The sequence below is a fragment of the Calonectris borealis genome, chromosome 1 (genome assembly GCF_964195595.1).
Source record: "Calonectris borealis chromosome 1, bCalBor7.hap1.2, whole genome shotgun sequence".
Taxonomy (NCBI): Eukaryota; Metazoa; Chordata; class Aves; order Procellariiformes; family Procellariidae; genus Calonectris; species Calonectris borealis.
In genome coordinates, this window is record NC_134312.1 from 47,143,217 (window position 1) to 47,157,420 (window position 14,204).

At 35.4% G+C, this 14,204-nt stretch overlaps 1 protein-coding gene across 1 annotated transcript in view; it reads left to right on the plus strand.

Moving 5' to 3' along the window:
• LRRIQ1 (leucine rich repeats and IQ motif containing 1) overlaps positions 1 to 14,204 on the plus strand; it is a 115,680-nt gene that overhangs the window by 25,028 nt on the left and 76,448 nt on the right. Inside the window, exons 13-16 of the mRNA XM_075150621.1 lie at positions 127 to 200; positions 490 to 583; positions 4,651 to 4,827; positions 12,638 to 13,114. Of these exons, the coding sequence (XP_075006722.1) occupies positions 127 to 200; positions 490 to 583; positions 4,651 to 4,827; positions 12,638 to 13,114 (822 nt within the window). The remainder of the gene's footprint in view (positions 1 to 126; positions 201 to 489; positions 584 to 4,650; positions 4,828 to 12,637; positions 13,115 to 14,204) is intronic.

The window sequence follows — 14,204 nt, forward strand, 5'->3', positions numbered from 1 at the left end:
CTAAATAAGTATTTTCTTATGTAAATAAGTAAATTGTCATAACTATAAAAGGTTCTGGTGCCTTTCTGTTTATGAACTGCTGTTTTATTTAATTGGAAAAAAGAAGCTTTTCTGTTTTGTTCTTAGGTTAATGGAGCTTGTGCCTTTAAATTCATTTATATCTTTGGAAAAGCTGGATATCAAAAATAACTGCTTGTCAGGTAAGTTTTATAAAAAACATAAAACATCCAAACAAGAACTTCTTAATTAAATTATAAACTTACTTGAATTTGATTGTTCCCATTTATTTATAAGAGATATTTATACAAAAAACATACAAATATTTTCCAAACATGGATGTTATAGTTATTAACTATACTGTATAGGTAGCAGAATTGCTTGTAGTTCTTCGTGATTTTGGTACATTTTACTTTCATGTAAGATTTTATGAGAAATAATATGGTTCTCCATTCAAATTTATATTTAATTTTCTGTCTCACTACAATACAGACCTTAAAGGTGTCATTACATGGTTAAGTGGCTGTCATAAACTAAGGGAGTTGTCACTCAGTGGAAATCCTCTTCTCCAAGAAAGGAATTGGAGGTAAGAAAATAAATTAATTTGCTAAATCAAGAAATCAAAATCAGCCAAAAACTAGGTGTATATACATTTTGCCTATCAATCAAAATCAGCCAAAAACTTGGTGTACGTACATTAGTTAAATAGTAGAAATGAGGTAAGTATGAACAGTACCACAAATTGGAAGAGAATTATGTGAAAATAACAAATAAAATTCAATTCTGTGATGTTTATTTACTAAGAATTCCAGTTTGTAGTTTTGTTTAAACAAAAATCTTGATGTTTGACCTAGCACTTGGAACCTTAATAAGAAGCAGTTTGTGCTAAAACTTGACAGTTGTCTCTCTATGCTGTTTAACTGTTATCCTAAATGAGTATTTTTCTTTATGACAATATCTTTAGGCAAACGCAGAAATTATAAAGATGATATAGGCCTTCTTTGTGCTGTTTATTTGTAACTGCTTCTTTGTCCATTGATCACAATATCTTTTTTTTCAGCATGAATTCTGGTTGTTCCTCTTTACTGACAAGTTTACCACCTTTGGTAACTTTAACTTTCTGACTAAGGTTTTGTCTGACCTTTATTACCCTACTTCACATTTCATTAAAACTTTTGCACAAAGACATGACCATCCACTCAACCTTTTTTTGCTTCTCTTTCATCTGCACTGTTTAAAACCTTTATATTTTTTCTCTGATTATTAATGTACTTACACTGCTTACTTTCCTGTCTCAGAACAATCAGTTTCTGTCTATCACATAGAGTGTTTCTCTTTCTGCTTTGCTGTCTTTTTTTTTTTTTTTTCTCTTTCTTCCATCACTTCATCCATTCACTGGTTAACAGTCTTGCTGCTGTGACAGGTTCACACTGCACATAGCTAGAGAAAAAGTGGTATCTATAATAAATGTATGAAGGAATCCTTGGCATAGCATCTTTTAAGGAAAAAAATTTAGAAGAAGAAAAAGTCGGAATGAATGGTTGATTTGCCCTTAGTAGTTGAAGCTTAGACTTTGTTCTTGTTCTGAGAATTCCTTATCTTTACACCAAAAATTAACAGCTTTTATGATTACGAAAGAGACACAGATGTAAAAATAATGCTGTTTCTTTGCCCTCCAGTGATGTATAATACTGAAATAATAGTCTGAAAAAAAATTGAAGGGCCGGTCCTAGAGGCTATTATATGTGTATATTTAAAAACCGGATAGGGTAGAAGGGAAACTTGGCATATGAAATGAGATGCAGTCACCAGAATCCCTGAAATGAGTAGTTGTGATAGGATTGTATTTGTAAGCCATATGAATTAAATTGTACATGGATAGGTTTTTTGTATATTTTTTTGTATTTTAGTAGAAGTCTCCTGGTTTCTTGAGAGTTCTGTGGTCTGAAACCCCGTACGTGGGCCAATGCCATCAAGATTAAAGCTGTCTGAGAGATTTGCTCAGCAAAAGTACAGTAGTGCTGTTAATTTAATGTGACGTGTTTTTTCATCTTCCTTAGAATTAATACTTTCTAGTCTACAGGCCTTCAAGAGCAGAATGACAAGTTGGAAATGCAATTTTAGATTTTTAGGTGATGTTCCAGAATACGTGTGTTGAGATGGTAGAGTGTCTCTTAGTGAACTCTTACTATAAGTCCATTAAATGTACAAAGAAGCGTTTAATCAGTAAGAATCTAAATCATTACCAGTTCTTTCAGCTAAGGAAATCAATTATTTACCTAGGAAAGTGTTGACATAATAAAATGTCTGAGGAAATGAAATGAGACACAACAGTTGGACTTTCATTTTGGATGTAATTAAAACAGGTGACTGAGATTTTTTATTAGAAAAATATGGGGTTTTTTAAGTTTAGCAATTTTGAAGAATGACCAAAATTGTTCCTTGTATAATTTCAAGTCAGTTAAAGGTGAGGCTTTACACTGCAATGTTATAAGAATATGTTTAGATAAATTGCTATATTAGATTGCCTAGTATAACAACAGCAAGGTTTGGGGCATGTGTGTTTTGGAGTATGTGTTGTATTAAGAGAAAAAAAAAAAAAACAAACACCCTTACGTGTATATCTCCCATTAGAAGATTTTTGTACAAATTTCTGATTAGTATTCCAGTGGAAAAAAAACTATTTGAAACTTTTAGTTGGAAAAGTTTGAGTAGTTTAAAAGATAGCTGTAAAATACATTCTTGGTTGGTTGGTTTGTTTTTTAATGAACAGACTTATTTGCACTCCCATGGTTCCTGCAGCTAATTTTGTGAGTAAAATTCAGTGACTGACAATATTTTAAATTCCCATTTGCATTGTTTTAATTCCCACTATTTTACAGAACTAACTGTTATTTCACTTGTAACCTGGAGGGGAAAAGCTTTCTGAATTCCAATTTAACTATAAGAACTGACACTTTAGATTGCTTGACCCAATAGAGCTTTTATGATTAGACAAGAGATTCATTTGTCTAAAGGATTTAAAGTATGGGATACTATAAAATATGGATTTGCTGAATACAGCATTGACCGTAACTTCAGGCAATATGTTCCAGTGAACTTTACATAACCCCTTGATACCAACAAAGGAATTAGTTGTAAAATTTCCCAATCGGTTTTGTACTTTCATGTCCAGCCAGCGATAACACCAACAAAAGTGAAGTAGTAAGAAGTTGTTTTTTAAAAATTAAACCCTGGGATCAGTCTGAGTACTCCTAGGGGAACGTGTTTCAATGCTGTAATGATTAATAGAGCCTCTTAAGTGACAGAATATTCACCAGGAAGTTTTCACTAAATGAAATATTGACTCAGCCCTTCACCAGGAGAAACCCAGCTGGAAAAACTAGTGTTGAGATCCCATAGCTCTAAGACACAATACTTCCAGCATCAATCAACTTTGATATGGCACTTTTTTGATGTATCATTATTCAACATCAGCTTTGGTAATTTCTCTCTATGTGTTCAGGGACTGTCTATCTAAACCCATCGTTGTATTCCAAATATATTTCAGACAGTGTTATTCTTACATTAATGGGCAGTAGAGAAGGAAAGTTTTATATTTCCAAAAAACTAATATTCTGTTCTATTAAGCTACATTTTGGAATATTCTAACTCAGTCCTAGAAACTTTCTCTTAGTGTATATTGTCTGAGCTGAGTAATAGCCCTTTACCTTCACAGGGAATAGTCAGGGAGTTCTAAAATTTTGAAAATGGTGTTATCTTTTTTAATAGTAAGGGGACTTACAGCCTATAATAAGTGTTCTTTCAAGAGTTCTTAAGTGTTAGTTAAAACTAACTGAATTAAAATATTGAGTGTTGATGTATTGATTTAAATAATTTTGTAGTCTTGAAACTTTCAACAAATTTGGTCTGGTATAAGAAATATGTGAAACAAGGTGGCAGTACTAGATTATATTTCACAATAACCTAAAAGAGCATTTAAGATACTATTTTTTTAAAATCGGTAGATAAGTTTCTCATACATATTTTTTCTTACATCAGTGGCCCCAGCTGTCCTTTTCATAGCAAGGAAATGTCATCTCTACTGTCATCCCTTTCACTGACCCAAATTCAGTATTTCAAAAGTGGATTTTTTTTCCTGTCAGTCATACTGAATATCATATTGCTTTACATGGTAAAGGGAGTAAGACTAACAATGTTTAGTATTCTGTGCAGTTTTTAAATCTAAACCTTTCAATGTGCCAACAAAATCAGTGCTGTATCTTAATCCTATGACTTAGTTTGCTGTGTTGCCTACAAATCAAATGCATTACAGGTGCCTATGCACAAGAGTGTCAAATTTTCCTGTTTTTGTTTAAGTATGTAAAATGCTAGCTCTAGTGAATCAAGAATGTTGCCATTTACCTCCCTGGGGTCAGTATTTCAGCAGTGGTCTTTATACCAACAAAGTATTAAGAAATCTTGCTAAGTTCTGTGGTTTATTAAGAATAAAGTTTTAGTTAATATATTAACATATGAAGAAAGGACAAATGTATACAAATACTTAGAGAACTATCATCATGTTCTGTCTTGTTATATGATTGTATCAATAAGATGGGAGTTTTAGCATCAGGATTTTTTTGTAAAATTAATAGTGACTTTTTCTTTTCTAAGGCCTTCCTTATGTAAGATCCTTCCTAGTTTACAGTTTCTTGATGGTGAAATCTTAAACTATCATACTTTAACCACAACTGAAAGAATCAAAGGATCGGAATCAAGAACTTTTCTGGAACTTTGTGAAGTTCAAATTGAAGAAAATGTTCTACTGAAAAAAAAGGCTGCTGAACTGGGGTATGTATTTATGTGAATATAAATTATGTTCAGAAATATGTTTTCATGTATTGTTAGCATAGTTCTTGGTGTCTTATGAATTTTACTTAGCTTTTTGCCTGGAAATGTATTATGTTAAGAAAGAGATTAGAATCATTGACTTCAGTGCAAAGAGTATTTCAGACAGATATTAAAATATGTGGACTTTGACTTTTGTTTGTTTAAGTTTGAGAAAACAGGTGGTTCAAAACCTTCAGTTAGTAGTAGCTGAATGAATTCATACACATAGTACAGTGGTATGCAGGAATAATAGCTTAAATCCTGAAAGTGGTATAATCGTATTAACATGATTTCCAGTTTTAGCTTAATCAAACCTAGTTTGGCTATTGGTGCAATATGCTCTATTTTTTTTCCGGCATTTGTTTTCCATGTCTATATTATTCACGTTCTAAATGATTGAAAAAGATTTGACCTCTTTTCTCTTAAAGTGGTGGATCAGATGGCTCTGTTTACAGGTCTTTGATTTTGTCATACTTACTACATTTATCATTATTACCATGGTTAGTTGTCCAGTGACTTCAGCTTAGACATTGCAAGTGGTAATTTATCATTTATACTTGCTATCTTTTCATCGCTTTGCAATATCTAAATCGCTCAAACTTCTCATGTTTTCGCACTTGGTAATATTGCATGTTTTCTTCTTTCTTAGTTCCTTTTCATTTCCTAAGTTCACAATATCTGTATAGTCCTTTTAATATCCAACTTGTCTGCTGATGTTTGGAAAGATAGTTTCCTGCCAGGTACTGAACATTATCCCAGAACAGGTGAAGCATGTGACATTTGACAATGCTTTAGTCTGAATTTCTCCTTGTGTACCTCGTTGGTTCAGGAAAAGTACCCACGTTTTTTTTCAGGATCTAGCTGTTTTGCATTTACATGGAAGCCTATATATCCATGATGTGCTGTTACTACCTAACAGGTTATTACATTGGTGTATTATTGGCTGTTACTAAGCTGCAATAAAATCTTCATAACTCCCAAAACAGATTTATTTGAAAAGAGGTTTGTATTAAGAATTAGATTGAAAGTAGTTTGGGAGAAATTATATAGTGTAGTTTTCTATGACAGATGTAATGTCTAGGTGGCTCCTAGAGCTCATATGTTTCTTCATTAAATCCTCAAGGTACGTCTTCTCCACTTCTGTGATTTTTAGCTTCTGGTTTGCGGGTGGGAAGCTGATACTTCCTAATCTATTTACCATTTTGAAATAGTGTTCTTTCTTTTTCTCAAAAGGAAAAAAGGAGAGGCAAAAAAAAGTACTCTTCCTCCTTTATGGTAGAGAAAATTTTTTTTATGTCTGAGATCAATATCCTTTGCAGAAAAAAATGCCAATCTATAATTAGGATATGACTTGTGAGAGAGCTGTAGTAGAATCTAAGGACCTAACTTTCACATACATTTCTGCAAGATGGTAAAAAATGGGAGGGAAGGATGATATTCACAAAATGTAATGGTTTATTCATGGTCTGCATGAATGAACAGCTAGACAGGTAAGAAATTTTTTGGGTAGTCAGGCTCAGACCATCCGTTAACTATTAATAATTAATGGCTCATGCTACTTTCTGGAGGCTGACTTGTCCTTCTAACATCTTTATCAAAGACCTGGAGCAGGAGATAGAGTGCACACTTATCATACTTGCAGATGACAGCAATTTGGGGGAAACTGTTTACATGCCTGAGGGCAGGGCTACCATTCAGAAGGACCTAGGCAAGCTGGGAAGACAGGCCAACAGGAGCCTTGTGAATTCAACAAGCACAAGTGCAAAGTTCTTAACCTTGGAAGGAGTGACCCATTGCAACAATACAGCTGGGACTGGCTGGCTGAGAAAAGTCTGCTGAAAAGGACCTTTGGATCTGGGTAGATAAGAAACTGAATGAAAGCCAGCAGTGTGCCCTGGTAAGAACATCCTGGGCTATTATCTACAGGAACGTTAGCCAGTAGATTGAGAGAAGTTATTATTTCCCTCTCTTCAGCCCTCTTCAGCTCTCTTATTAGCTCACATCTAGAATACTGTGCCCTGTATTTTGGGTCACCGATATATAAAAGGCATTGATAAATTGGAACAAGTTTGGCGCATGGCCCCTAAGATGGTCAGGGGGTTCAAGCACATGCTCAAGAAGACAGAGCCAGGCTGTTTGCAGTGGAGCATGACAGGAGGATGAGCAACAAGGACTTAAGCTGAAACGAGAGGTTCAGCCTGGTGTGGTGGGTTGATTCCAGCCAGTAACTAAGCACCCACCAGCTGCTTGCTCACTACTGCCCCCACCAGCAGGATGGGAGGGAGAATCAGAAGACCAGAAGCAAGAAAAATCCGTGGATTGGGATAAAAACAGTTTAATAAGTGAAGGAAAGAGGGGAAGAAAGAAGGAGGGAAAAAAAGTAACTAAGTGATGCAAAGCAATTGCTCACCACCTCCCACCAGCAGACTAATGCCCAACCATTCTCTGAGCAATGGCTACCTTGAAAAGACTTTCTCCCAAGTTCTATTGCTGAGCATATTATATGGCGTGGAATATAGTTTTGGTCAATTCAGGTCAGCTGTTTTGGACGTGTCCCTTCCCAGCCTCCTGCCCACTCCCAGCCTACTTGCTGAGTGGGACAGAGAAGGCTTTGACTCTGTGCAAGCACTGTTTAGCAAAATGTTAGTGTGTTATCCATACAGTTTCAGTCACAAATCTAAAACACAGCACCATACGGGCAGCTATAATGAGAATTAATTCCATCGCAACCAGACCCAGTACAACTGGACATAAGGAAAAACCTTTTCACTGTTAGGACAGTGATGAATTGCAACAGGTTCCCCAGAGAGGTTGTGCAGCCTCCATTCTTGGAGGTTTTCAAGACCTGACTGGATAAATCTCTGGTCTGATCTCAGATCTAACCCAGCTTTGAAGCAGGAGGTTGGAGTAGAGACCTTCTGAGGTTCCTTCAATTGAGAATTTTTCTATGAGTTTTGTTTGAAAGAGCTTGCAGATGTTTGAGAAGAACAACAGTGGGAAGAAGAAATGATGTCTCTTCTTTCCTGAATGTATGGTTTGGGCGGGGGTGCGGAGAGGGAGGGTTGTGGATTCTTTAAGGTTTTGAGAATTCATTCACAATCTTTTAAATTGCTAACTTTGACATGGTTGAAGCATCTTGTATCAAATTTAGTCTTAAAATGAATTTCTTGTGTGTTGAAGCCCTCTATGTTTTATTTTGACTAGAAGTACAATTTATGGATGATTTGAAAACCGTTGAAAACTGCAGTTCATAAAAAAAAAAAACCTCTAAACAACTTGTTTGTATGTAAGCCTTAACAGCATAGCTATTATGTGTACATACTGCAATACTTTGAATTAATGTGACATTGCTAAAGAACAGGCCAACAATAGAGCAAACTTCTGTCTGTTTCACATCTTGCTAAGTTATGAGCCCCTGTAGGTATGACCTCAAGTATGTAAGTTGCCAAAAGTAATCACTGCTGGCTTCCCTAATCCATGTTTCATACACCACTGCTGCCCAATTAAATTGTCTGTGCTGTTTCTGTCTGAATCGTCACTGTTCTTGCCATACTTAAGATTGAAACATTTTAAAATTAAATTTCTCTATTCTAATAAATGCTTTCTGTCACATAATCTTTAGATGTCTTGTAGTGAGTAATCATATGAAAAAATAATACGACACCTTGGCTGCAGTAATTTGCTTTCAGTCATCAGATATGCAGATGTCTGGCTAGTGGAACTTGAACTTTATAAATACTGTATGCATAATACAGTGAAAAAGACAGGAGTTTCATAAATGGTATTGCAGGAGAGAATATGTAAACAATGACCTCTTTCATGTGTTTGTAAGGGACTTTTGTAACCTGTAGTTGAACATCAGTAATGATGCTTATAGAAGTTTCCCTGAAGACAAATTAGATTTTACCACATTATTACAAACAAAAGCTCAGTTAAAATTGGAGTATACTGTTTGAATATTCCATGTATCAGAATTATGAAAATCACAGTAGAGCTGCAAAGGGAAAAACAAGACATTAAGCAAAATTTTAACTAACACACAAACTAGCACACAAAGGGGAGGAATATTATTTATGATTTAGCTGCAATGACCAGGAGAAAACTGTCATTGCTAATTAGAACTAGCTTGTTTGTCCACTGTCCCTTTTGCCTCCAAGAGGTTTGTTCTGCTAACTTCTCCATATAATTTTTACAGTCTCATTCTGACAAAACAATGCTTTTTTTTAATAAGCTGACAATCATTGCAGATGCAATTGCAGGAGGAAATTCTGACATACAAAATATGTCAGCTCTGTAAGCAAACTTCCACTGCCACCTTAAACTTTCTAACTGGCAACATTTTGGCTGATTTAAACTCCACTGAAAGGCCTCTAAGGATGAATAACTTGTCCTTTTCCATATCTGTTCAGTCAGCCTGTGCATGGGTCCTTACACTTCATAGGTGGTATCAGTGGGGATTTGATCCTCCCGACCTCTCTCTTTGCTCCCCAAACACTGCATGTGAAACTGCGGGGTTTGGTCTAAATTTACCAAGACGACAGTGATGGATACTCTTGGTGGATTGATGTTAGGACTGAAGTTGTAGCAGTCATTAATAAATGCCTGAGCTGAATTTCCAAATAGATTAAAATCTGATTCTAAGGCTTTTATCTTTCCTCAAAGCCCATGGAAAATCCTAGCATAAGTTGAGAGGTATCTTTTTGGTAAGAAAGCTAAAGGTAGCTTTCTGCTCTTAGCATTTGTTTGTGAAAGTAATATCTTGGTCTTTAGGTACTATCAGGGCCACTATTCTAGCACATTTGTACATTGCTATGAAAGACCCATCCTTCCTCTTCTGGCTTCTTATCCCTTTCTCCCACTGCAAAAGCAGTGCATCCTTTGTGACTATGCTAAAATTTACATAGGGCATAAATTACTTTCACTTGTTAAGATCAAAATAAAGCTGTGGGTAGCCATTGAACATGAGGGAATATGCTGGTCAAAGCTAGAAGCCATAAAAATTTTGCTGTAGCAAGACTGCTGTATTCATCTACATTTCATTACATACTAAGCAACCAGGCAGTATGGATACTAGTGCTTCCATAAGGATAATCCCATTTCTTGTTTTGTCTAGATGCCAATTTATGCTTAAAACCTTGGTTGTGTCTTAAGCAAGAAGCAGTTCCAGAAGACTTAGTGTGACCAGACCCCTTGACCTATAGTGCCAAAAAAGGTCTGAAAGGCAAACAACCAATTTACATTAACTGAAAAGGAAATATTGTGGTATCAAGCGTCTTAATACTGTCATATTTTTTACTTTGTCTTCTCTTTTTCCTTGCATGTGTTTTTTGCCATTAAAGAAGTAAATCAGTCCTGCATATTTTCCATTATAGCAGCTTCCTTTGTAGTTTGAATAAGCGGTCTTCAGGAGCATGTCTCTGGTATCAAGAATGCAGTCCTTCTGAGACACTGAGAAACCTGCAGTGTATTGATAGGATAGCTCTACCCCAAGCCTATTCAATAGTTCTTTTTTTCTCCAGAGCTGCCTGAAATCCCTGTTCACGTAAGGGAACCACCAAGCTGACTGCCACCTAGCACTCAGGCCCCATCTTAATATTTATTGTCTGTGCTTTGGAGCTTCACCTTTGTGGGAGAACCCTAAATACAGTTATCAAGCCACTTCATTGCATAATTCTCTGAGATGTCACTACAGCTTCCTTTGTAGTTTCTTGAAACTTAGGCTAATCTGACTGCCTAAAAGGAAAGCCACTGATACACAGAGGGCAGCCTAAAAATCCTACAAAATCAGAATATAGTTGTGGTTTGCCAGGGAATGTGTCAGCTGGGAGATGGTGTGCACGGCCACAGTGGCAAGACTGTATTTTGTAACCACTGCTTGGAAAAGCTGCCCAAAAGCAGCTTCTGTGAAAAAAGTAACACATGATCCCTGGTGACCACGCAGTTACACCCTGCCTGAATTTTCAGTTGCCTTCAACCTCCCCTCCCATTTCTGCTTGCCACATTCATAGCCACTGGAAGGGTGAAACAGCCCCTGCACCTGTCAAAGGAGGATGCACAAGTATCCTACTCTGTTCACTGTTATGGTGTTTTGTTTTTCTTTGTTTCTGTTTTTTGAGAATGAACAAGTATACTCAGGATATACTTTTCATACAGAAGTTTATTTTGCCCAGTATATAAAACATTCTGGGTTTTTCTGCACTATTTTAATCCTCAAATAAACAAACAAACAAACAAAACTAAAACAAACCAAAGGGAAAAAAAAGGTGGGAATTAATTTTTTTTTTTTTCCTTCTTTTTTCTTCTCATCATAGTATGTCTTGTAGAACATTGGTATGATCTTGTCCCAAATTTACCTTCTTAAATACTTTAACTAATTTAAAGTATTTAACTGAAGTATTTAACTAATGCTTTAAGTATTTCATGTTGAAGAAATTACTATTCTTACTGTGTAGTAGGAGACAGCTAGAATTTGTTAGATCCTAAAGCAAATATATGCATTGGTTTAGATATTTTTAGGAATTGTCGTATTTGTGGAATTAACAGGAGTAGGAGTAATGTTGTGTAATGGGCAATCAGATGTACATCTAATGCACGGTGAGTTGTGTAATTAGACATTCATATTTTGTCCAATAGCACTGAAGTTACACTTAGCAGAGAAAGAGTTGGGATCTTTTTCACTCTTGTGAGATCTGATTCTGTATGTTCTTAAAAATCTAAAAAGTTCTTAGTTGAACTTCACTGGAGGAAATAGTTATATAGGTAAAGAGTCTTTTCACAATAAAACCTTATAAAAGTTTCACCTTTCAAGAATGATGAACAGGAAGGAAAATTCTGTTATTCAAACTATAATCTTAGGACCTGATTTTTCCAGACTCCCAAGAGAATTGATCTTATTTCTACTTTTTCTCTTGCATTGCTGACCTAGAATTGGCTTTGTGCTCCTCTAAAAATAGTGCCAGATTACAGATCTCTGCATCTATTCTATCAAAGGAAAATGTTTTCGTGATTCCAAAAGTACCTGCTACCTAATACAATGGACACACGCTGTCCAAATACAGACATCCTTCTGAATCTCTAACAATTAGTTCATATTTGCTCTTACTTACCCTTGTCATTTAGATGGTGTAATACAAAGAACTAATGAGAGCCAGACTTCATAGATTAATGTTACTTCTGTCTAGCACCTTCCCTTATATTGATAAAAATATCTATCCTTAAAAGTTTCTGTTTTCCTAAATTCTCTATAGGCATTGTGGTTTCTTGGTTTGAATCTAAGTTTGGGTTTTGTTGCCGTAGCTCTAATCTAAATTTTAAAATTACTGTTATTTTTATATTAGCTTTCATAGTTTCCAGATAAAATTGGATTATTAAGGCTATTACAGGATTTATAACAAAATTGCCTCAAATCCTCTAAAATTTTCAGCTTCATATGCCTCTAACCACACAGAAATTTAATAGTGAAATGCATGCCCTAGTGCCTATTTTCAAACAGACTGAAACCTTTAAAAAAAAAAAAATCAGAGTAAAATAAGCAATCTAATATATATGAGTATATTTTAAATACTGCCAAAAAAAGAAAAATGCAATTAAGATTTATAAATACTGAAAGTGGTTTTCAATCAGAGTAATTACTATTCACTGTAAGAATATGGAAACATGTAAGGATACTTGAAAATACGAGGTAGTTTAGAAAATAATAGAGGGAATATGTTTTTTAAAAAGCATTCTTACAGTCTGAAACACATGTAAAAACATTTTTGTCTTTTTTCAGAATTGCCTCTTCTATTGATTCTGCACAGGGACAATGCTGGTATTTTAATCAGTTGATGAAACTTAGTATTAACCATCGATATGCACATGAGTACAGTGAACTAAACATTACTGACAGAGATGGACCAGAAGCGCTGCAAAGTCATTTAAAGCAAACATTCCCTGGCTGCCTACAGGAAAATAACCTCTTTATCATGGGTGCGACAGAAAATAAACAGGTCTTGTTGGATCCTTCCGAAAGATGGATTACTACTGGCCGTATTCAGGCCACATTCATTAGCTCCTCCATACCTGTGCATCAAAAGGAAAATAAAGAAGATCAGAGAGTGAAGCAGAAGAGCACTGAACCTTGTATTAATTATAGTAGGGAGAGCAAAGGCAACAATAACATGTCAACCCAACTCACGTTGCAACAGTCAGTGATAGTAGCAAGTAACATGGGAAGAGATCTTCAGCATTTTGAGAATGATACAGAAAGGTAAGACAGATGTCAGATTGCTTTCAAATAGATTGTATGGATAGGCAATAGGAGTGAGGATTTCTTGTTTAAAACAGAGGCACAGAACTTGTAGTAAGAAAACAAAATTTTTAAGCTTATGAGACAATAAAGTGTTATTTTAAGGTGATGCACACTAGACTTTCATATTAACAACAATCCTTTGTGGTATTCTGTCAGTTGATATATTAGAATATAGATACGTATATACTCAAAATAATTTTAAAATACTGTATAGTAAAAGAATTTGAAAACTTTCTCTTGGTCTCCTACCTTTTCCTTCTTTTTTTGCAATAAATTTATGACACCAGTTCAATGACACATACAATGTTAGGGATGAAAATGCTGGATGGTTTGCAGGAATTTTGGGACAGTTTAAACTATAAACTAGTGTAAGGCTTTTTTGCTGTACTATTCATTAGACATTCAAGATTCATCTGTGTAGAGTTTACAGTCAGTGTCGTTAAGAAGGCAAGAGGGAAAAGTTGCTTAAATCTACCGTCCTACTCCCTTGACCTTAGGCCAGTCTCCTGCTGTTGTGATGACTGAAGAGCTAACAGTGTGCTCTGCCCTTGGTACTCGTCCAACATGCCTCAACCTGCTTCTTAAAACTAGAGGCAGGGGTGAGGGGCCAGTTCAACTTGTTCCGTGCCCCCAAATATTCTCCTGCATGAAACAGACTGTTTTATTACCTTTTTGGAATGCATTTGCTGCTGATTTGTATGGTTCTGGATGTATAGTCAGGGAAAACAGAAGCTGAAATTTTTGCCCTAAAGGTACAAAAATACAGTTACAATTTCATAAGAATGCAGTTTCAAAAATACATGTCTTGAGAACACTATGAAGAGCAAGCATGCAAGGTGTGCTTCTTCATGCTGTTTAGACTTATGGTAACTGGGCAGTAGTGCTTAGTAGGTACTTAACACACTAATAATTTGTCATAAAATTTATTATTCAGGAGGACCATAGAATTCATCATTGCCTCTCAGGAAATTGAAAGTAAGAGTACAGTAGTCTATTATGGAAGACGAATGCTTCAGAAAAATCTTTTTGAAATAGTTCATTTCGAGTT